Source organism: Nerophis ophidion, linkage group LG02, assembly GCF_033978795.1.
Source record: "Nerophis ophidion isolate RoL-2023_Sa linkage group LG02, RoL_Noph_v1.0, whole genome shotgun sequence".
Taxonomy (NCBI): Eukaryota; Metazoa; Chordata; class Actinopteri; order Syngnathiformes; family Syngnathidae; genus Nerophis; species Nerophis ophidion.
In genome coordinates, this window is record NC_084612.1 from 47,233,696 (window position 1) to 47,257,976 (window position 24,281).

The following is a 24,281-nucleotide window of genomic DNA, read 5'->3' on the forward strand; positions in this document are numbered from 1 at the left end:
ATTATTATTATTTGAAACTTGATTTTGCATGTCACTATAAAGTTATATAAGCCTTGCTTGTTCAATATTCAAAGCAAAACTTGTTTGGGTCCCTATTAAAAGGTTAATTTGTTCAACCTCGGCCCGCGACTTTGTTCGGTTTTAAATTTTGGCCCACTCTGTATTTGAGTTTGACACCCCTGATGTAGATGATCGTGTAGTTGATGTAGATCAGTGGTTCTCAAATGGGGGTACTTGAAAGTAATATATTTATTAAATAATACTTCAACAAAATATGACTGTAAGTTCATAAACTGTGAAAAGAAATGCAACAATGCAATATTCAGTGTTGACAGCTAGATTTTTTGTGGACATGTTCCATAAATATTGATGTCAAAGATTTCTTTTTTTTGTGAAGAAATGTTTAGAATGAAGTTGATGAATCCAGATGGATCTCTATTACAATCCCCAAAGAGGGCACTTTAAGTTGATGATTACTTCTATGTGTAGAAATCTTAATTTATAATTGAATCACTTGTTTATTTTTCAACAAGTTTTTTGTTGTTTTCATATCTTTTCTTCCAAATAGTTCAAGAAAGACCACTACACATGAGCAATATTTGGCACTGTTATACAATTTAATAAATCAGAAACTGATGACATAGTGCTGTATTTTACTTCTTTATCTCTTTTTTTCCAACCAAAAATGCTTCGCTCTGATTAGGGGGTACTTGAATTAAAAAAAAATTCACAGGGGGTACATCACTGAAAAAAGGTTGAGAACCACTGATGTAGATGATCAAATAGTTGATGTAGATCAGTGGTTCTTAACCTGGGTTCGGTGAGTTGGCCTCAGGGGTTCGGCGGAGCTTCTGCCGCGGACGTCAAGACACACCCAACTCATCGTGAAAATAAAAACTTCTCCCTATTGGAATATTATGAATACCCACAAACAATGTTCCCTCTAATTTCCATCTGACTTGAAGGTGTTTAATTTGTTGTGAGTTCACGCACTGTGTTGGTCTTGTTCTTTGAACAAGGTGATGCTCATGCACGGTTCCTTTTGTGCACCAGTAAAAAACATATAACTTTGTCTTGAATTTGAAAACAAAAAACATTTTATTTTTTGATAAAGAAGGGTTCTGTTAATGCACATTTGAAATCTGTGGGGTTCGGTACCTCCAACAAGGTTAAGAACCACTGATGTAGATGATCATATTGTTGATGTAGGTCAGTGGTTCTCAAGCTTTTTTCAGTGATGTACATTTTTTAAAATTCAAGTACCCCCTAATCAGAGCAAAACATTTTTGGTTGAAAAAAAGAGATAAAGAAGTAAAATACAGCACTGTCATCAGTTTCTGATTTATTAAATTGTAAAACAGTGCAAAATATTGCTCATTTTCAGTGTTCTTTCTTGAACTATTTGGAAAAAAAAAGATATAAAAATAACTAAAAACTTGTTAAAAAATAAACAAGTGATTTCATTATAAATAAAGATTTCTACACATAGAAGTAATCATCAACTTAAAGTGCCCTCTTTGGGGATTGTAATAGAGATCCATCTGGATTCATCAACTTAATTCCAAACATCCATCCCATCCATCCATTTTCTACCGCTTATTCCCTTTCGGGGTCACGGGGGGCGCTGGCGCCTATCTCAGCTACAATCGGGCGGAAGGCGGGGTACACCCTGGACAAGTCGCCATCTCATCGCAGGGCCAACACAGATAGACAGACAACACTCACACTCACATTCACACACTATTTCTTCACAAAAAAAGAAATCTTTGACATCAATATTTATGGAACATGTCCAGAAAAAATCTAGCTGTCAACACTGAATATCGCATTGTTGCATTTGTTTTCACAGTTTATGAACTTACATTCATATTTTGTTGAAGTATTATTCAATAAATATATTTATGAAGGAATTTTGAATTGTTGCTATTTTTAGAATATTAAAAAAAAATCTCACGTACCCCTTGACATAACTTCAAGTACCCCCAGGTGTACGCGTACCCCCATTTGTGAATCACTGATGTAGATGATCATATAGTTCATGTAGATGGTCGTATTGATGGAGATGATCACACGGTATTGATCATATTAATTGATAAGTTAACACCATGTATTCATACACAGACATAATATGAAATATAACTATAAATACACAAGCGGTGGTGAAGGCAGCAGAGGGAGTGGACATGAGGGAGGTCGGGGGAGAAAGGAACAAAGGCTGCTGGTGTCGGACAAGAAGATATTCCTTCTGCATGGAGAGGTGAGAATGTGCAAATGCAGAGAAACCCCATGAAGAGACGAGAGGAGGGAGGGAGGCAGCAGAGGAGGAGGAAGAGGAGGGGAGCGTCACTGCGTCTGCCGCCGCTGTCATTCGACTGCCGCACACTCCCGCGGCAGGAGGAGCGAGGAAGAAGGGAGGAGGAAAGGAGGACGTGAGGGAAGGAAGCGTGGAGGCAACAGCTGCAGGAAGGAGGAAGGAGAATTTCTGCAAAGAGCAAACCTTTTTTTCCTGCGGGATTTCTTTGTGCAGAGACCAGCGAGCGCCGTCGAAGAGAGGAACCCTTTTTTTTTTTTTCTTCCCTGCCTGCTGACGCTGGTCTGCTCGCCGTGATGCAGGAGGCATGCTGGGGGGTGTGAGGGGCGCACTCACGATGGAGAGCTCCAAGGCATATGGCCAAGCGGGCGGCAAGACCCTAGGGGCCAAGAGGGCCAAACCCGGGGGGGCTCAGAGCGCCCAGCGGGGCGAACTCAAGGTCTACCGTGCGGGGAGTACCGAGGGCAGGCTCCCGGTGGCCTCCAGCCTGCGCAAGCAGAGGTCCATGACCAACCTGGCGGTGCTGACTGACGCGGAGAAGAAGCTGCACCTGTACGAGCCCAGGTGGTGCGACGACATGGCCAAACACGGCGGGCCGAGGAAGCCGGCCAAACCCGTGGCTAAGGTGGCGGGAGGCGGCGCCCCGCTTTCTCGAAACCTCTCCAAATCGGAGCACTCCCTCTTCCAGGGAAAACCCAAGCCTTTCGCCCCTCTGGCCGCCCCCTCCGCCCCCGCCAAGCAGAGTCGGATACCGCGGGCTCCGTTCGCCGAGGTGAAGCCCCTCAGCAAGGCCCCCGAGGACCCCAGGTTCGATGATGAGATCCTCTCCAGCAAGGCCAAGACCGCCACCAGGAAAGCGGGAGCCGGCGAGTCAGACTCCAAGGGGCAGGGCGAGGAAGCAGGCGACAAAGCCTTCCTGAAGGTGGACCCTGAGCTTGTGGTGACGGTGCTGGGAGACCTGGAGCAGCTGCTCTTCAGCCAGATGTTAGGTGAGTGCAGATCTGAAGAGAGTTGGACCAGTCCATGTAGACCTTATCCTCCTTCTCCTGAAGGAGACAAATAATACACGACTGGGTGGATGAAGGTCTTGGTAACACTGTTCCACTCTGTGGGCGTCAATGAATCCTCAGCAGAGATCCTCCATGCAGGAACCACTGCTCACATTTTGTCAACTACATCCTCATCTCTGAATAGTCCTCCTGGAACTTGAACCACATGGTTCTGAGGTCTGCTAGAATTGTGTGAAACATGTGTGCTTCCAGTCCCAATATGGACAAGTGAGAGTGCGGGTTAGTCCATCTAGAACCTGAACCAGACGGTTCTGAGGTCTGCTAGAATTGTGTAAAAAATATGTTTGCTTCCAGTCCCAAAACGGGCGACTGAGGGTTAGGGTGAGGGTTAGTCCATCTAGAACCTGAACCACACGGTCCTGAGGTCTGCTAGAATTGTGTGAATCATGTTCGCTTCCAGTCCCAACATGGACGACTGAGGTTTAGGGTGAAGGTTAGTCCACCTAGAACCCGTACCACAGGGTTCTGCGGTCTGCTACAATTGTGTGAAACATGTTCGCTTCCGGTCTCAACATGGATGATTAAGGGTAAGGGTGAGGGTTAGTCCATCTAGAACCTGAACCACACGGTTCTGAGGTCTGCTAGAATTGTGTTAAAAATGTTTGCTTCCAGTCCCAACACGGAACACTGAGGGTTAGGGTGAGGGTTTGTCCACCTAGAACCTGAACCACACGATTCTGAGGTCTGCTAGAATTGTGTGAAACATGTTCGCTTCCGGTCCCAACATTCGACGACTATGGGTTAGGGCGAGGGTTAGTCCACCTAGAACCCGAACCACAGGGTTCTGAGGACTGCTAGAATTGTGTGAAACATGTGTGCTTCCATTCCCAACATGGACGAGTGAGGGTGAGGGTTAGTCCATGTAGAACCTGAACCACAGGGTTCTGAGGTCTGCTAGAATTGTGTAAAAATATGTTTGCTTCCAGTCCCAACACGGACGACTGAGGGTTATGGTGAGGGTTAGTCCATCACCACACGGTTCTGAGGTCTGCTAGAACTGTGTTAAAAATGTTTGCTTCCAGTCCCAACACGGACAACTAAGGGTTAGGGTGAGGGTTAGTCCACCTAGAACCTGAACCACACGATTCTGAGGTCTGCTAGAATTGTGTGAATCATGTTCGCTTCCAGTCCCAACATGGACGACTGAGGTTTAGAGTGAGGGTTAGTCCACCTAGAACCCGAACCACAGGGTTCTGAGGTTTGCTAGAATTGTGTGAAACATGTTCGCTTCCGGTCTCAACATGGACGACTAAGGGTAAGGGTGAGGGTTAGTCCAACTAGCACCCGAACCACAGGGTTCTGCGGTCTGCTAAAATTGTGTGAAACATGTTTGCTTCTGGTCTCAACATGGACGATTAAGGGTAAGGGTGAGGGTTAGTCCATTTAGAACCTGGACCACACGGTTCTGAGGTCTGCTAGAAGTGTGTTAACATTTTTTGCTTCCAGTCCCAACACGGACAACTGAGGGTTAGGGTGAGGGTTAGTCCACCTAGAACCTGAACCACACGGTTCTGAGGTCTGCTAGAATTGTGTGAATCATGTTCGCTTCCAGTCCCAACATGGACGACTGAGGTTTAGGGTGAAGGTTAGTCCACCTAGAACCCGTACCACAGGGTTCTGCGGTCTGCTACAATTGTGTGAAACATGTTCGCTTCCGGTCTCAACATGGATGATTAAGGGTAAGGGTGAGGGTTAGTCCATCTAGAACCTGAACCACACGGTTCTGAGGTCTGCTAGAATTGTGTTAAAAATGTTTGCTTCCAGTCCCAACACGGAACACTGAGGGTTAGGGTGAGGGTTTGTCCACCTAGAACCTGAACCACACGATTCTGAGGTCTGCTAGAATTGTGTGAAACATGTTCGCTTCCGGTCCCAACATTCGACGACTATGGGTTAGGGCGAGGGTTAGTCCACCTAGAACCCGAACCACAGGGTTCTGAGGACTGCTAGAATTGTGTGAAACATGTGTGCTTCCATTCCCAACATGGACGAGTGAGGGTGAGGGTTAGTCCATGTAGAACCTGAACCACAGGGTTCTGAGGTCTGCTAGAATTGTGTAAAAATATGTTTGCTTCCAGTCCCAACACGGACGACTGAGGGTTATGGTGAGGGTTAGTCCATCACCACACGGTTCTGAGGTCTGCTAGAACTGTGTTAAAAATGTTTGCTTCCAGTCCCAACACGGACAACTAAGGGTTAGGGTGAGGGTTAGTCCACCTAGAACCTGAACCACACGATTCTGAGGTCTGCTAGAATTGTGTGAATCATGTTCGCTTCCAGTCCCAACATGGACGACTGAGGTTTAGAGTGAGGGTTAGTCCACCTAGAACCCGAACCACAGGGTTCTGAGGTTTGCTAGAATTGTGTGAAACATGTTCGCTTCCGGTCTCAACATGGACGACTAAGGGTAAGGGTGAGGGTTAGTCCAACTAGCACCCGAACCACAGGGTTCTGCGGTCTGCTAAAATTGTGTGAAACATGTTTGCTTCTGGTCTCAACATGGACGATTAAGGGTAAGGGTGAGGGTTAGTCCATTTAGAACCTGGACCACACGGTTCTGAGGTCTGCTAGAAGTGTGTTAACATTTTTTGCTTCCAGTCCCAACACGGACAACTGAGGGTTAGGGTGAGGGTTAGTCCACCTAGAACCTGAACCACACGGTTCTGAGGTCTGCTAGAATTGTGTGAATCATGTTCGCTTCCAGTCCCAACATGGACGACTGAGGTTAGGGTGAGGGTTAGTCCACCTAGAACCTGAACCACACGGTTCTGAGGTCTGCTAGAATTGTGTGAAACATGTTCGCTTCCGGTCTCAACATGGACGACTAAGGGTGAGGGTTAGTCCAACTAGCACCCGAAACACAGGGTTCTGCAGTCTACTAAAATTGTGTGAAACATGTTTGCTTCCGGTCTCAACATGGACGATTAAGGGTAAGGGTGAGGGTTAGTCCATCTAGAACCTGAACCACACGGTTCTGAGGTCTGCTGGAATTGTGTTAATAATGTTTGCTTCCAGTCCCAACACGGACAACTGAGGGTTAGGGTGAGAGTTAGTCCACCTAGAACCATCACCACACGGTTCTGAGGTCTGCTAGAATTGTGTGAATCATGTTCGCTTCTAGTCCCAACATGGACGACTGAGGTTTAGGGTGAGGGTTAGTCTACCTAGAATATGAACCACACGGTTCTGAGGTCTGCTAGAATTGTGTGAATCATGTTCGCTTCCGGTCCCAACATGGACGACTATGGGTAAGGGTGAGGGTTAGTTCAACTAGCACCCGGACCACAGGGCTTTGAGGTCTGCTAGAATTGTGTGAAACATGTTCGCTCCCGGTCTCAACATGGACGACTGAGGGTTAGGGTGAGGGTTAGTCCATCTAGAACCTAAACCACACGGTTCTGAGGTCTGCTAGAATTGTGTGAAACATGTTTGCTTCCAGTCCCAACATGGACGACTGAGGGTTCTGTGACGGTAAGCATCAGAACTGTCACAACCTCCTGCTTAATGCTCCTCACCACAGTGTGCTTCACCCGTGATGGGCAGATGGTTTGGATGCGGTGAGAAGATGCCGTTGCCTCTTTCGGAGCTGTAGGTGACATGTGGAGGACACTGATATGTGGGGGTGGGGGCGAGAGAGTAGATGTTGTAATGCAGTGTTTTTCAAACTTTTTTGAGCCAAGCATATTTTTTGCGTTTAAAAAAATGCAGAGGCACACCATCAGCAGAAATCATTAAAAAAACGAAACTCAGTTGACAGTAAAAAGTTGTTTCCCGCATCTACTTTGGTTTAGCAATCAGTAATGTTTCAGTTGTTTTTATCTGTCTTTGTGGGGACATTGTTGATTGTTTATGTTTGAGTTTATATTGTGGAGGCCGTCTTTGCTCCACAGTAAGTCTTTACTGTCATCCAGCATTCTCTTTTTGTTGCCTTTGTAGGCAGTTCAGTTTTAGTTTGGTTCCGCATAGCATTCCCTCAGCTTCAATCCCTTTTCTTAGGGGTACTCACCTTTTGTTTATTTTTGGTTTAAGCATTAGACACCTTTTTACCTGCACCCCCCACCCCGCTGTTCCCTACATCTACAAAGCAATTAGCTACCAGCTGCCACCTACTGATATGGAGGAGCATTACATGGTTACTCTGCAGAGCTCTAGACAGCACTGACACTCAACAACAACACATCATTTTCTATAATTACTGGTTTGCAAAAAAATATTTTTAACGCAAGTAGGTGAAATCACATAATCTCCCACGGCACACCAAACTGTATTGTCAGAACTTGGACTATGGTGCAGTTTTCTGTGTGGATTGTTTTTCCGAGATGCAACAGAACTGGACCGGATATGGCGTGGCGGTAAATACATGTTTTAATTATTACTATAGAAGTGCAAACAAAAGGCGTGCACAAGGCGGAGACACAAACTTGGCTAAGGAATAAAAACTACCACACATGCAAAACTATGGACATGAAACGAATACTCGCTAACTGTGGCTTGAATAAACAAAAACTTACATGGCAAGAAAAGAGCAGAGCAGCATAAACTATGAAATGGAACAGTAAACATGGCATGAAGCAGAATCAGAGTGAAGAGTAAGCATGAACGGAGTGATGACGCCAGAACAGCCGACAGAAAATGACAGGCTTGAATAGTCTCTTCATGATTGAGAACAGGTGCGTGAGTCCAAATGAGTCAGGTGAAACCAATGAGTTGTCATGGAAACAAAACAAGGGACTGAAAAAACAGGAACTAGTGGAGTCTTGAAGGAACATAACACAACTAAACAAAACATGATCACAAAACATGATCACAAAACATGACATGTATCGCACGGCACACTAGTGTGTCGCGGCACGGTGGTTGGAAAACACTGCTCTAATGAAAGCCACTCTCAATGCCAAGTAAGAATTTTAGGATTTTTTTCAGCAAAAAGTTCTGCCAAGCAAACTCCGAAAGAAAATGTAGAAAATAAGACTACATTTTACAGCAAGTATGTGCATTTCTAAACTATTTTATTTTAGATATATTCTCATCTTCCAACCTTCTAGACACTTGCATGTAATGTAGCACACGATGTTTACTAGATTATTTACTCACATTAGTATTTTTAATGAAGTCTATAACATGTGTCCGAAGAAAATTTTCCATTTGCCAACTCTAGCCCTTAGCCACGCCCCCTAAGGTAATATACTTCCTGTGTTTGCATCACAAATAGACCTTCTGGCTGGCTACAGATAAATAATCTGCAACTACACTGAACTGATGGTGTTGATTGTCATCATCCAGATGTACTTACTGTAAAGGCCCACTTAAAATCCTTTCATTTTCACAAAAATGGACAGTGCGCCTTATGACCCGGTGCACCTGATGTACAAAATAATTCTGCTTGTGCTTACCGACCTCCAGGCAATTTCATTTGGTACATGGTGTAATGATAAGTCTGACCAGTAGCTGGCAGTCAAACATAAGAGTTAGGTGTGGACTGTAGGTTGGCGCCTGTTCAATAAATGATGCGAGCAAGTACACCCGTAAGCAAGCAAAACCAACACTTTGATGTTCAATTGGGAGTATAGAACAAAAATCGGTCAAAAAGCTTTAGTACAACTTTGGTAAACTACAAAATTCCCATTGCTTGATGGATTATCGGAGCATTATGACTACCACAGTCAGACGTACTGTGCTTCAACATATGGTATTATTATGGTGTGTGCATAAGGACCCCAAAATGACACCTATTAGGAGACATATTATCTGGTGTTTTGTTTGGCAATATTATGCTAAAAAACCCTTTTTGATAGATTGACAGAGCATCATGACTACCATAGTCAGACGTACTGTGCTTCAACATATGGTATTATTATGGTGTATGTACAAGGACCCCAAAATGGCACCTTTTAGGAGACATTATCTGGTGTTTTGTTTTGCAATATTATGCAAAAATAACTTTTCTTACCTTCAAGTACGGAAGATACTGCTCATGTGCATTTGGGAGCTGCTTAAGTCCTGAAGATGTGTGCGCATTCCCCAGTGTAGTCCATAATCTCTTCCTATTTCTCTATCCTCGTACACTTTCAACTTATATATGTCAGTAGACTCGCAATGAAAGTACTAAAATACAACAAAGATGACGGGAAGAAGACGCTGACGAAGTGGAGGCACGTAAATAAGACCACCCATTGAAGACAGTCAGAAAGTGACTTGATCTGTAAAACATCATCCATGCAACATTTTGAGCAAAGAACCACCATTACATGTTATGTAAACTACAAGGAAGTATTTTAGTGTGGAAAAAAATAATAATATGACCCTTTGATTGCGCCTTATAATCCGGTGCGCCCTATGGTCCGGAAAATACTGTAGCATCAAAGTGGAAAGGTGTCAACATTGTGGCTCGGAGAGACAACGCAGGCGAATACAAGTCAAACTTATAATAAATAATTCACCTCTATACAATATCCTACCCCCATACCCTACTGTGCAATATTACACTTCGAGTGCAATACATCCGACACTGATTGCCATTTCTTTATTAGTCCGGTACTCTTGTTTTGTTCTGTGTATTGTACAGTATTTTGTATAGTGTTTTGTATATTGTACAGGAATGCTTTTATTTTTTATTGGATGGTAGTTTGTTTATTTCCGTTCTTAGTTTTATTTTTATTACCTCATGTGTAATTTTTTTAAATTCGATATTTGTTTCCACCGCCGCACCTTAATTTGGACTCCTTAATCTTGTTATATGCAATTATAATAACAACAAAGTCCATTCCATTCTATTCTATTGTATTCTATTCTATTCTATTTAGCGACGGATGCCAGCGTTCATCACATTTTCTTTGGAACAAACTAATTCAACAATTGTTTTGTTACTACTTTTATTGACATGTCATTAAAAAAAATGCGGACGTGATATTTTGTCACAAAATTTGAGTTTAAAAACGCAGGCTTCCGCAGAAATCTCATATGCCGGAAAATGACATTGTGATCGACAACGAAATGTTAATGCTAACTGCACACATATCTTTTCGTAGCTGCAAATAGGGCTGCATTATTTTACTCATCCAGTAATCGCTCTATAACAGGGGTCTCAAACTCAATTTACCTGGGGGGCCCTGGATGTAGAGTTTGGGCCGCAAGAAAAGATTTCTTAAAAAAAATGTTGCATACTCCTCAGCATGTCTAGTTGTATAATGACGTTTCAAATTGTATCCCTTGTGCACCGCAACTTTCTCTGTGCAAATAAGACACGCCAGGGTGCCCCTGTGCTCAACAAAGAAATATTGCATCTCTCACTTTTCCTGGAATTCTTTTTGCACATCACTAACCCTTCTTTTCACTGCAGGCTTTGAAAAATACATGTTTGGGGTTGTGAAATGTATTTGTATTTAGCCGATGCACGGAGAATAATGTTATTTCCGCAATGTGTGTCGTTCCACTTTTCCTCACCACAACACGGTGGTCGGCGAATAATAACCGGGAAAGTACCGGGATATCAGTCAATCAATGTTTATTTATATAGCCCTAAATCACAAGTGTCTCAAAGGGCTGCACAAACCACAACGACATCCTCGGTAGAGCCCATAAGGGATAGCGAACCCAAAAAAGGGACGACTCGAGGAGTGTTGTAGAAATATGTGTAGTGTTCATCGTGTGAGGCAATGCAAATTAAACAATAAAAAAAAACAAATAACGGTTTGAATTGGTCCAGGTTATCGGGGATTGTTATTACTGACGGAAAGGTGTTGCGGTGTGACTGCAACCAGGCACATAAGAAAACTCTCGTCTCCATGGCAACGTCTCTGTCGCTTTCACTCATTTGCCGCTTTTCCACTAACGCAGGGGTAGGCAACCCAGAACATTGAAAGAACCATTTTTGGACCCAAATAACACAACACTGTCAAGCGCCATTCATATAAAACTTGCAGGCCACACTAACATTGAACTTTCATATTAAGATGGGGGCAACAAAATAACGTCTCGCTGGCCGCAATTGGCCGGGAGACACGTGTCTGAAACCCCTGCTCTATTAATTCCATTAATCGGCTTTGTAGCCTGTGTATTTCTGAAAAATTAGCTGAAAAAACCCCAAATATTTTTCTGCATCATTAAAATTGCACTTTTAACATATGTGCATTTAACGAAATAATAATAAATCTAGGATTTCCGCGGCCAGCCACACAAAAATCAGGACATGTGGAAAGTCATTTAAATCCATGTGGTGAGGATATTTTTAGTTGCAGTCATTAAAGCATTAATCAAAGCAACAACATACCAATTGAAGCCTTTTTCTAATCAAATTAATTGATTCAATGCTTGAAACACTTTACCATTTCACACTTCTTATATTGGGTCTGTCTTCCACAGGTGTGTCCAATGCTGTCATGGTCAACAAGTACTGTAACTCAATTAATTAGTTGTGTAATTTACTCTGTATAATTACTTCATGATAATCAGTCTGATTAAATGTATGAGGCATGCTTAATCTGTCAGTCATTACCTCGCACTTGGAGGGGCATCCACTCTGTGTGACTATACATAGTATATAAAACAAGACACATAAACTGTATACATAGTATATAAAACATGACAAATAAACTGTGTACGTAGTATGTAAAACATGACAAATAAACTGTATACATAGTATATAAAACATGACAAAGTAAGTGTATACATAGTATGTAAAACATGACAAACTGTATACATAGTATATCCATCTATCTTCTTCCGCTTATACGAGATTGAGTCGCGGGGGCAGCAGCAGAAGCAGACAAGCCCAGACTTTCCTCTCCCCAGCCACTTTGTCCAGCTCCTCCCGGGGGATCCCGAGGCGTTCCCAGGCCAGCCGGGAGACATAGTCTCCCCAACGTGTCCTGGGTCTTCCCCGTGGCCTCCTACCGGTTGGACGTGCCCTAAACACCTCCCTAGGGAGGCGTTCGGGTGGAATCCTCACCAGATGTCCAAACCACCTCATCTGGCTCCTCTCGATGTGGAGGAGCAGCAGCTTTACTTTGAGCTCCTCCTGGATGGCAGAGCTTCTCACCGTATCTCTAAGGGAGAGCCCCGCCACCCGGCGGAGGAAACACATTTCGTCCGCTTGTACCCGTGATCTTATCCTTTAGGTCATGACCCAAAGCTCATGACCATAGGTGAGGATGGGAATGTAAATCGACCGGTAAATTGAGAGCTTTGCCTTCCGTCTCAGCTACTTCTTCACCATAACGGATCAATCCAACGTCCGCATTACTGAAGACACTGCACCGATCCGCCTGTCGATCCCACAATCCACTCTTCTCTCACTCGTGAACAAGACTCCGAGGTACTTAAACTCCTCCACTTGGGGCAGGGTCTTCTTCCCAACCCGAAGATGGCACTCCACCCTTTTCCGGGCGAGAACTATGGACTCGGACTTGGAGGTGCTGATTCTCATCCCAGTCGCTTCACACTCGGCTGCGAACCGATCCAGTGAGAGAAAATCCCGGCCAGATGAAGCCATCAGGACCACATCATTTGCAAAAAGTAGAGACCTAATCCCGCGGCCACCAAACCGGAACCCCTCAACGCCTTGACTGCCCCTAGAAATTCTTTCCATAAAAGTTATGAACAGAATCGGTGACAAAGGGCAGCCTTGGCGCAGTCCAACCCTCACTGGAAACGTGTCCGACTTACTGCCAGCAATGCGGACCAAGCTCTGACACTGATCGTACAGGGAGCGAACCGCCACAATCAGACAGTCCGATACCTCATACTCTCTGAGCACTCCCCACAGGACTTCCCGGGGGACACAGTCGAATGCCTTCTCCAAGTCCACAAAACACATGTAGACTAGTTGGGAAAATTCCCATGCACCTTCAAGGACCCTGTATAAAGCTGGTCCACAGGTCCACAACCAGGACAAAAACCACACTGTTCCTCTTGAATCCGAGGTTTGACTATCCGGCGTATCCTCCTCTTCAGTACACCTGAATAGACCTTACCGGCAAGGCTGAGGATTGTGATCCCACGATAGTTGGAACACACGCTCCAGTCCCCCTTCTTAAAGAGAGGGACCACCACCCCGGTCTGCCAATCCCGAGGTACCGCCCCCGATGTCAACGCGATGCTGCAGAGTCTTGTCAACCAAGACAGCCCCACAGCATCCAGAGCCTTAAGGAACTCCAGGCGTCTCTCATCCACGCTCGGGGCCTTGGCACCGAGGAGCTTTTTAACTACCTCAGCAACCTCAGCCCCAGAAATAGGAGAGTCCACCACAGATTCCCCAGGCACTGCTTCCTTATAGGAAGACGTGTTGGTGGGATTAAAGAGGTCTTCGAAGTATTCCTTCCACCAACATCCGCAGTCAAGGTCAGCAGAACACCATACACGGTGTTGACAGTGCACTGCTTCCCCTTCCTGAGGCGGCAGAGGGTGGTCCAGAATCGCTTCGAAGCCGACCGGAAGTCGTTTTCCATGGCTTCTCCGAACTCCCCCATGTCCGAGTTTTTGACTCCGCGACCGCTGAAGCTGCACACCGCTTGGCCTGTCGGTACCTGTCCACTGCCTCCGGAGTCCTATGAGCCAAAAGAACCCAACAGGACTCCTTCTTCAGCTTGACGGCATCCCTCACCGCCGGTGTCCACCAACGGGTCCGAGGATTACCGCCACGACAGGCAACAACTACCTTGTGGCCACAGCTCCAGTCAGCCGCCTCGACAATAGAGGTGCGGAACATGGTCCACTCGAACTCAATGTCCAGCACCTCCTTCGTGACATGTTCAAAGTTTTTCCGGAGGTGGGAATTGAAACTCTCTCTGACAGGAGACTCTGCCAGACGTTCCCAGCAAACCTTCACAATGCGTTTGGGCCTGCCAGGTCTGTCCGGCATCCTCCCCCACCATCGCAGCCAACTCACCACCAGTTGGTGATCGGTTGAAAGGTTCGCCCCTCTTTTCACCCGAGTGTCCAAAACATGAGGCCGCAAATCCGATGACACAACTACAAAGTCGATCATGGAACTGCGGCCTAGGGTGTCCTGGTGCCAAGTGCACATATGGACACCCTTATGTTTGAACGTGGTGTTTGTTATGGACAGTCTGTGACGAGCACAATCGTCCAATAACAAAACACAACTTAGGTTCAGATCCGGGCGGCCATTCTTCCCAATCACGCCTCTCCAGGTTTCACTGTCGTTGCCAACATGAGCGTTGAAGTCCCCCAGTAGGACAAGGGAATCACCGGTTGGAGAACTTTCCGGTACTCCATCGAGTGTATCCAAAAAGATTGGGTACTCTGAACTGCCGTCTGGGGCGTAAGCATAAACAACAGTCAGGACCCGTTCCCCCACCCAAAGGCGGAGGGAGGCTACCCTCTCGTCCACTGTGTTGAACTTTAACGTACAGGCTTTGAGCCGGAGGGCAACAAGAATTGCTACCCCAGCTTATCGTCTCTCACTGCAGGCAACGCCAGAGTGGAAGAGAGTCCAGTCCCTCTCAAGAGAAGTAGTTCTCGAGCCCTTGCTGTGCGTCGAGGTGAGTCCGACTATATGCAGCCGGAACTTCTCTACCTCGCGCACTAGCTCAGGCTCCTTCCCCCCCACTGAGGTGACGTTCCACGTTCCAAGAGCTAGTTTATGTAGCCGAGGATTGGACCGCCAAGTGCCCTGCCTTCGGCTTCCGCCCAGCTTACACTGCACCCGACCTCTATGGCCCCTGCTATGGGTGGTTAGCCCATTGGAGGGGGGACCCATGTTGCCTCTTCGGGAATGGCCCGCCACCAGGCGCTCGCCATCATGCCCCAACTCCGGGCCTGGCTCCAGAGGGGGGCCCCGGTGACCCGCGTCCGGGCGAAGGAAATCTGAGTCCTTTTCTTGTGTTTTTCATAGAGGTCTTCGAGCTGCTCTTTGTCTGATCCCTCACCTAGGACCAATTTACCTTGGGAGACATTACCAGGGGGCATAGAAGCCCCCGGACAACATAGCTCCTAGGATCATTGGGACACGCAAAATCCTCTACCACGTTAAGGTGGCAGCTCAGAGAGGAGTACATAGTATATAAACATGACAAATAAACTGTATACGTAGCATATTAATCATGTCTTATAAACTGTATACATAGTATATAAAACCTCATTATATCAAATAAAAAAAGGGCATCAACATTGATTAATACAGTAAAGAAATTTTAACAAGTTGCTATACTTTCTTTGATGGCGATGTTTATAAATCCCAAAATGTTTTTGGTAAGAAATTTAATTTGATTTGATTCAGGAACTTCATTGGTTCTACAACATGGCTCGTAAAATAAGAAGTTCCCCATAAGAGTCAATTTAAACAAATTATTATATATATTATATATCATGTATACATTACATGTTATATATATTATATATATATATATATATATATATATATATATATATATATATATATATATATATATATATATACACACAGTATATCAGTGTTTCCCCCAGAAAATGTGTTAGTTAATGTGGCGACTCTCCAGGGGGAGGGGACCGGGGAAGGGGGTGGGTTGGTGTAACTCGGCCTGTCGCCATCACGTCGCTGCCACCACAGCCTGGGGGGCAATAGACTACAGACTGTGGTAAAGTAGGCCAGCTTCGTCGCATGAAGAAGTCTACAAATTTTGGTTGTGTTTTCCGCTCCATTTGCTGAATAGTGATATACGATATATATCTAAAAAATATTCCATAAAGTAAAAACAAAACAGTTCTAGTTACCTGAGATACTAAGTATGTCATCATTGTGCCACATGCTGACTTATGTTCAACTCATCATGCTTAATTTATTACAGCATTTGGGAAGCCTGTACTTGATTTTTATGATGTGACTGTTATATTTTTATCAACATGTGATAGCAGGGACTCTGCCATTAAAAACTAGGCTGCTACATTACTAATGATTAATGTAACTATATGAGTTGCGTTTATACCAAAATGGATACATGGATGATACAGCAGAGAATTGGGAGAATGTCGTGTGGTCAGATGAAACCAAAATAGAACTTTTTGGTATAAACTCAACTCATCGTGTTTGGAGGAAGAAGAATACTGAGTTGCATCCCAAGAACACCAAAACTACTGTGAAGCATGGGGGTGGGAACATCATGTTTTGGGGCTGTTTTTCTGCTAAGGGGACAGGACGATTGATCCGTGTTAAGGAAAGAATGAACGGGGCCATGTATCTTGAGATCTTTAAAATTCCTACAATGTGAATTCCTGGATTTTTTTTGCACATTCTGTCTCTCACAGTTGAAGTGTACATATGATGAAAATTACAGACCTCTGTCAACTTTTTAAGTGGGAGAACTTGCACAATTGGTGGCTGACTAAATACTTCTTTGCCCCACTGTATGTATATATATATATATATGTGTATATATATATACAGAAAAAGGTCCACTCTGGCATCTGTCCCTGTCTCATTGCGATTAAACATTTGCTGCAGAACTCAGCCCACATCGCTGATAACGTCATCAAACTGACGGGGAAAGGTTTGGCTTTGCACACCTTTAAAGAACCAATTTTTTCTATCACATGAATGGAATGTGACGGAGTCACAGATGAAGGTCATCCACGTCAACAAAGGATGGAGACGGTGTGGGCATAAAGCGTAGTCACGCCATGGATGGCCGGTTGTGAGATTTCATGGTAATGATCTGTGCAAGATGTCTACAAATGTGGCAATAGCCCTGACTAGTGTGGAGGGAGGACCACTTCTGCGAGCGTGACGAGATGTGCAGCAAGTGACATTTGAGGAAAAACTCTGCTTCTCGAAGAACAGTGTTTATTTTAGCTGGTGGCTACGTGGAACACATGGTTAGCTGGGGCAGAACCGGTTTGCACGCAGGGAAAGTTCCTCACCACTAATCTCACACCAAGTTGCAAACTACAAAAACAGTGAAGTATACATTACATGTTATTATGAATGTTACTTATTTGCATATAATATAATTACAGTGATGGAAGTGTTTGGTTGGATGTTTTTATAGAGTGTTTTATAGGCAGAAGAGAGCGATTCCTATTTACTCCATCTTTTGCTAATGTTTATTTACACTTGAGAATGCATAAGAAAGACATATGTGTGCTTTTCTTACATAAGGATTGTAAATGATAGACACAGTTCCATAAAAGTGCAGAGGTTTATCTGTAGTTGTGATGTGAACGGTACAAAGTGACTTACTATCTCCGCTCTTCCAACCAAGAACAATTAGTGTGTTTACAGGAAGTTGATCACAGTTTGTTGTCTTTGTGTTTCTCAAAGACACAAGAAGGTGACTTTGTGTTTGTGTGCATCCACCTGCAGATCCTGAGTCGCAGAGGAAGCGCACGGTTCAGAATGTCCTCGACCTCCGCCAGAATTTGGAAGATACCATGTCAAGTCTGCGAGGCTCCCAGCTTAGCCACAGGTGTGCACCACCACATCAACACACCCCCTTAGATACACACCGTGTACCCACTAGGGTGGAGTGATCGGGGTCTGTAGAGCAACTCAAAGGACACACGAAAACTGTTGAAAAGAAATATGCAGTAAACGTATCCATTCGTCAACAATCATATGAAGGAAATCTGCGTTCAGTGTTGATATTAGAGTGGGTCCCGGACCCCTATGTAGTGGGAAACTTGAGCCCAGAGGTCAAAAAGTTAAATAAGTCTTGGTCTATGAAATCTTAAAAGTTTCAGTTCAATTTAAAGCAAATCAATATTTCCAAAAATAGCAATAACCTGTGATTGTTTACTACTGTGGTTACTTAGTCCAAAGACTGTCTGGTCCTGTCCATGTTCCTTCAGTTGTTACTATTGTTGTCACTTAGTCCAAAGATTTTCTGGTCCTGTCAATGTTCCCTTGGTCGTTACCATTGTGGTACCTTAATCACAAGGACTGCCTGTTCCCGTCCGGGTTCCTTAAGTCATTACTATTGTTGTCACCTAGTTCAAAGACTGTCTGTTCCTGTCTAGGTTCCTTCAGTCGTTACTACTGTGGTCACTTATTCCAAAGACTGTCTGGTCCTGTCCATGTTCCTTCAGTTATTAATATTGTGGTCACTTAGTCCAAAGACTGCTTGTTCCTGTCCAGGTTCTTTTAGTCGTTACTATCGTGGTCACTTAGTCCAAAGACTGCTTATTCCTGTCCAGGTTCCTTCAGTCGTTACTATTGTAGTCACTTAGTCCAAAGACTGTCTGTTCCTGCCCAGGTTCCTTCAGTCATTACTACTGTGGTCAGTTAGTTCAAAGACTGTCTGGTCGTGTCCATGTTCCTTCAGTCATTACCAGTGCGGTCACTTAATCCAAAGACTGTCTGGTCCTGTCCAGGTTCCTTAAGTCGATACTATTGTGGTCACTTGGTCCAAATACTGTCTGGTCCTGTCCAGGTTCCTTCAGTCGTTACTACTGTATTCACTTAGTCCAAATACTGTCTGGTCCTGTCCAGGTTCCTTCAGTCGTTACTATTGTATTCACTTAGTCCAAAGACTATCTGGTCCTGTCCATGTTCCTTTAGTCGTTGCCATTGTGGTCACTTAGTCCACAGACTGCCTTTTCCCGTCCAGGTTCCTTCAGTTGTTACTCTGTGGCCACTTAGTCCACAGACTGTCTGTTCCTGTCCGGGTTCTTTTAGTCGTTACTATTGTGGTCACTTAGTCCAAAGACTGTCTGTTCCTGTCCAGGTTCCTTCAGTCGTTACTATTGTGGTCACTTAGTCCAAAGACTGTCTGGTCCTATCCAGGTTCCTTAAGTCGATACTACTGTGGTCTCTTGGTCCAAAAATTGTCTGTTCCTGTCCAGGTTCCTTACTACTATGGTCACTTGGTGCAAAGACTGTCTGGTCCTGTCCAGGTCCATTCAGTCGTTACTACTGTGGTCACCTAGTCCCAAGACTGTCTGGTCCTGTCCAGGTCGGTTCAGTTGTTACTATTGTGGTCACTTAGTCCAAAGATTGTCTGGTCCTGTCCAGGTTCCTTCAGTTATTACTCATGAATAATCCAAGAAGGATGGATAAAAATACTCCCATTGTCCTTTGCAGTATTCATGACTTTCTGCCTAGAGTTATGTAATGAAGTGAAACGTATTGGATGGAGTGAACCCTTTCCATTTTTGACCCATTTTGGAGTCTGGAACAAGTGGTAGTTCCAAGCAAGTAATTCCAAGCAAGTAGTTCCAACAAAACTGAACACTCGTTTTTGGAAAGGCAGACCGATCACCGCCCGTGTTTGTCCACAGCTGTTTGGAGAGCAGCAACGTGGCGTACGACAGCGACGAGACCAATGCCCGCAGCATGTCCAGCCTTTCCAACCGCTCCTCGCCGCTGTCCTGGCGCCATGGCCAATCTAGTCCTCGCCTCCAGGCGGGCGACGCCCCCTCCTCCTCCACGGCGGGAGGATACCAGGGGGTCAAGACCACCTGCCAGACCATGCCCGCTCGCTGCTCGGGCCGCCTTAGCAGCACGTCACGCATCGAGCTGCTGGACGGGCTGGAGGAGGGCGAGCTGAAGTCCCGCTACCTGAGCGACAGTGACCTTCTGGGGAAGTGCCTGCCGGATGACGAGGACAACCTCGCTAATGGGTAAGTCCCCAGGGGAAATGTGGGTAATTCTGTTTGTGACCTTGTTTCCAGTGGCAACTGCAGATACCTTGTCACCTTAAGTCAGTGTTTCTTAACCATAGGTCTGGGTAACCCATGCCCCCTTAGAGGGTCTCCAAAATAGTCTGTTTCTCAGCTGTGTAATACACCACTACACCACTTGTGGCAGTAATGACAACATCAAACCAACAGAAGATATCTGGAGCTAAAGTCACCACACATTTTCAATGGGAGACAGGTCTGGACTACAGGCAGGCCAGTCTAGTACCCGCACTCTTTTAGTATGAAGCCACGCATTTGTAACACCTGGCTTGGCAAATTCCCGGTTTTCACGAAATTCCAGGAAATACATAATAACATTTCTCAATTAAAGATATGACTACTTCAACATTTCTCGACCATTTTGTAAAATTCCACCTCCAACATATTCCACCATTCTAAGCACAAAAACTATCATTTTTTCAAATTAAAAAAAAATTCTAGGAATTCTTGGAAGTCCCGTTTTTCAAAACTCTTTTTTCACCCTTTTTTTCCGTCGTCTACTCCTTCCACATTTTGTAACCCACTTCAACCGTTCAACCATCAAATTATTTCTCTTAATCAGGAAAAAAAACTAAGTTGTTTTTTGAACTGGTAAAATTCCTGCTTTTCCCGAAATTCCAGGAATTCCGCAATACCATTTTTGAATTAAAAATGTTACTACTTCAACATTTCTCCACCGTTTTGAAAAATTCGATCACCAACTCATTCAAAACATTCACAGTCTTTTTTTTTTTTTTTTTTTAGCATTTTTTAAAAAATCCCCGCTTTTCCTGAAATTTCCAAATTTCCAGAAAGTTCCAATTTAAAATGAATAATACATTTTTCCACGATGCACAATTCCCACATTTTTCAACCTATTCAAATAATTCCCCCTTCAACACATTCCACTCATCCTGGACATTCAAACTGAGTTTTTCAAGTTTAAAAAATTGCAGCAATTCCTGGAAGTCCTGTTTTTTAAAACCCTTTTTTCACCCTTTTTTTCTGTCGACTACTCCTTCCACATTTTTCAACCCACTTCAACCGTTCTACCATCAAAATATTCCTCTTAATCAGGACAAAAAAACTAAGTTGTTTTTTGAACTGGAAAAATTCCCGCTTTTCCCGAAATTCCAGGAATTCCGTAATACCATTTCTCAACTAAAAATGTTACTACTTCTACATTTCTCGACCGTTTTGAAAAATTCCAACATCAACTCCTTCACAACATTCACAGTCTTTTTTAGCATTTTTTAAAAATTCCCCTTTTTCCCGAAATTTCCAAATTTCCGGGAAGTTCCAATTCCAAATGAATAAGAAATTTTTCCATGTTGCACAATTCCCACATTTTTCAACCTTTTAAAACAATTCCACCTTCAATACATTTCACTCATCCTGGACATTCAAACTGATTTTTTCAACTTTTAAAAAATTCCAGCAATTCCTGGAAGTCCCGTTTTTTAAAACCCTTTTTTCACCCTCTTTTTCTGTCGACTACTCATTCCACATTTTTCAACCCATTTTCCAACCCACATCAACCTATCCACTGTCAAAACATTCCTCTTAATCAGGAAAAAAAACAAAGTTGATTTTTGAACTGGAAAAATTACCGGTTTTCCCGAAATTCTTGGAATTGCGTAAAACCATTTCTCAATTAAACATGTCACTTCTTAACATTTCTCAACCGTTTTGAAAAATTCCAACACCAACTCATTCACAACATTCACAGTCTTTTAGCATTTCGTTTAAATTACCGCTTTGCCCGAAATTTCCAAATTTCCAGGAAGTTCCCATTAAAATGAATGGGGACATTTTTCCAAGCTGCACAATTCCCACATTTTTCAACCTATTCAAAGCATTCCAACATCAACACATTCCACTCATCCTGGACATTCAAAATGCCATTTTTCCACATTCAACTCATTTCCAGAAATTCCCGTTTTTTGGTAACCTATTTCCACCCTTAAGTTCGACTACTCCTCTCACATTTTTCAACCCATTTCAACCATTCCACCGTCAAAACACAAAAACCAAAGTTGGTTAAGAAACTAGAACAATTTCTGGTTTTCCCGAAATTCCAGGAATTTTTCAATTGAAAACTGTTACTACTTCAACATTTCTTGACCGATTTAAACAATTCTAACACCAACCAATTAGGCTCATTCAGGACATTCATGCTACTAATCATTTTTTTTTTTAAATCCTGCTTTTTTTTTTTTAATTCCAGGAAGTTCTTATGGAAATTAAATTGACATTTTTCCAAGTTGCACAATTCCCACATAAGTCCAGCTATACAAACCATTCCAACATCAACACATTCCACTCATCCTGGACATTCAAACTAACACTTTCCCAAGTTCCTAACCAAATGTTGATTTTCCTGGAAATACAAGCACTTCAACGTTGAAACTATTCTTCCTTTCATACTACATTCTGTCACTTCAACTTCAGCATTGGAATATTCACAGGCAATTGCTGCAATTGCCTCTTCCAGTTAGTTTCTAAAAAAAACAAAAAACCTCTTTGTTATTTCAAACTCTCATTTCGCAAACATTCTGCTGACTGGACAGGATCTTTGAGGGGTCTTAAAACCGAGGACACTCCAGGTGTTCCCTCCACCGTGCAGGGAGAACATGGATCTCTTTGAAGACCACATCAGTGAGAACATTAGCAAGGTGGTCTTTCATCAACTAAACCATTCAGTTTCTATTTTTACCTCCGCTGCTCCCGAGGAGCAAACCAGGACGCTTCCCTGCTGGGTTCTTGCAGATGCATGGAGAGGGACCTAAGCTCCGCCTCCTCTGTGGACTACATGCAGTTTATGTTGGCAACATCAGAGATGGAAAATGTGGGTCGAACGGTGGTCACGTGGTTTGCAAGGTTCTAGTCTCGCGGTGAGTTTCCTCGGCCGACATAGGCCCCTCCCACATTCCAAACATGAGTTTAAGTCTTTTTATTGTCCGAATGTTTGTTGCTATGTTGGCCAGGCTGTTCCTCATGAGGACCAGCAGGATGGAACTTGAAGGTCTAGTGCAGACTGCATCACACTCAGTATAATCCTTTGGTTCATGTAGGGTTGTACGGTATACCGGTACTAGTATAGTATACTGGTACTAGTATAGTATACTGGTTCTAGTATAGTATACCGGTACTAATTAATCAAAAACGGTACCATACTCGGTTTGAAAAGTACCGGTTTGCCATATTTTTTTTTACGAACATGAGGGCGCTTCGTCACGTCTGGTTTTAGGAGCAGTCAGGAGCATGTTGGGCAGCGCACACACACAGAGTATTTACAAGCAGATACAGTGTGTAGACAGAAAAAGGAAAATGGACGCATATTGGTGTAAAAAGTAAAGATAAAGGTTAAGTTATAAGACTGAAACACCCTCAGGAGAGAGCTGCTTTAAGACATGGCTAGCTAGCTGGCAGCTAACGTCCATTCGCAGTGTTTGAGCTACGTCTAAATCACTAATCCCGGCCTCCATGGTGACGACTCAAGTAAGTTTCTTTCAATTAGCATTATCACTGGAGGAGGAGGAATAGCTTAACATGCTTCATTCACTACACACCCTAGGAGGATACAATAACTCACAAATGTAAACAAAATGCCATGGGTGGATCTACACCTGACATCAACTGTAATGATACCAAGTACAAGAGTGTATATAGTCGATACTACTATGATTACATCTATATCACAAACTCTTTTTTTCCTTTTTTTAAAATTAATATTATGTTTATAAAGTCAGTAAATATGTCCCTGGACACATGAGGACTTTGAATACGACCAATGTATGATCCTGTAACTACTTGGTATCAAAGATCGATACCTAATTGTATGGTATCATCCAAAACTATTGTAAAGTATCAAAGAAGAGAAAAATAAGTGATTATTACATATTAACAGAAGTGTAGATAGAACATGTTAAAACGGAAAATAAGATATTAACAGTAAATGAACAAGTAGATGAATAATCTGTTTTTACAAATTGCCCCTCATAATGTCTACAATATAATAGGTAGATACATGACACAATATGTTACTGCATACGTCAGCAGAATAATTAGGAGTCTTTGTTTGATTAATTACTACAAAAAACAAGTTGTCTAGTATGTTCACTAGTTTGTTTAAGGACTAAATGACAATAATAAACATATGTTTCATGTACACTAACATTTTTTGTTACAATAATGACATTTTTTTGTGATCACCTTTATTTAGAAAAAGTATCGAAATACATTTTGGTACCAGTACCAAAATGTTGGTGTTTAGACAACACCAGTTCTTTGAATTAGATTTTATTTTA

General features: G+C 43.5%; 1 protein-coding gene across 2 annotated transcripts in view; it reads left to right on the forward strand.

Annotated features, from left to right (window-relative positions):
• Positions 1-24,281, forward strand: part of nav1b (neuron navigator 1b) — a 152,527-nt gene that overhangs the window by 43,706 nt on the left and 84,540 nt on the right. Inside the window, exons 1-3 of one of the 2 annotated variants that reach the window (XM_061885329.1) lie at positions 2,350-3,300; positions 17,678-17,780; positions 19,591-19,932. In XM_061885329.1, the coding sequence (XP_061741313.1) occupies positions 2,619-3,300; positions 17,678-17,780; positions 19,591-19,932 (1,127 nt within the window). In that variant the 5' untranslated portion in view covers positions 2,350-2,618. Of the gene's footprint in view, positions 1-2,349; positions 3,301-17,677; positions 17,781-19,590; positions 19,933-24,281 lie in introns of those variants that run through there. The other variant, XM_061885320.1, reaches the window with a different exon arrangement.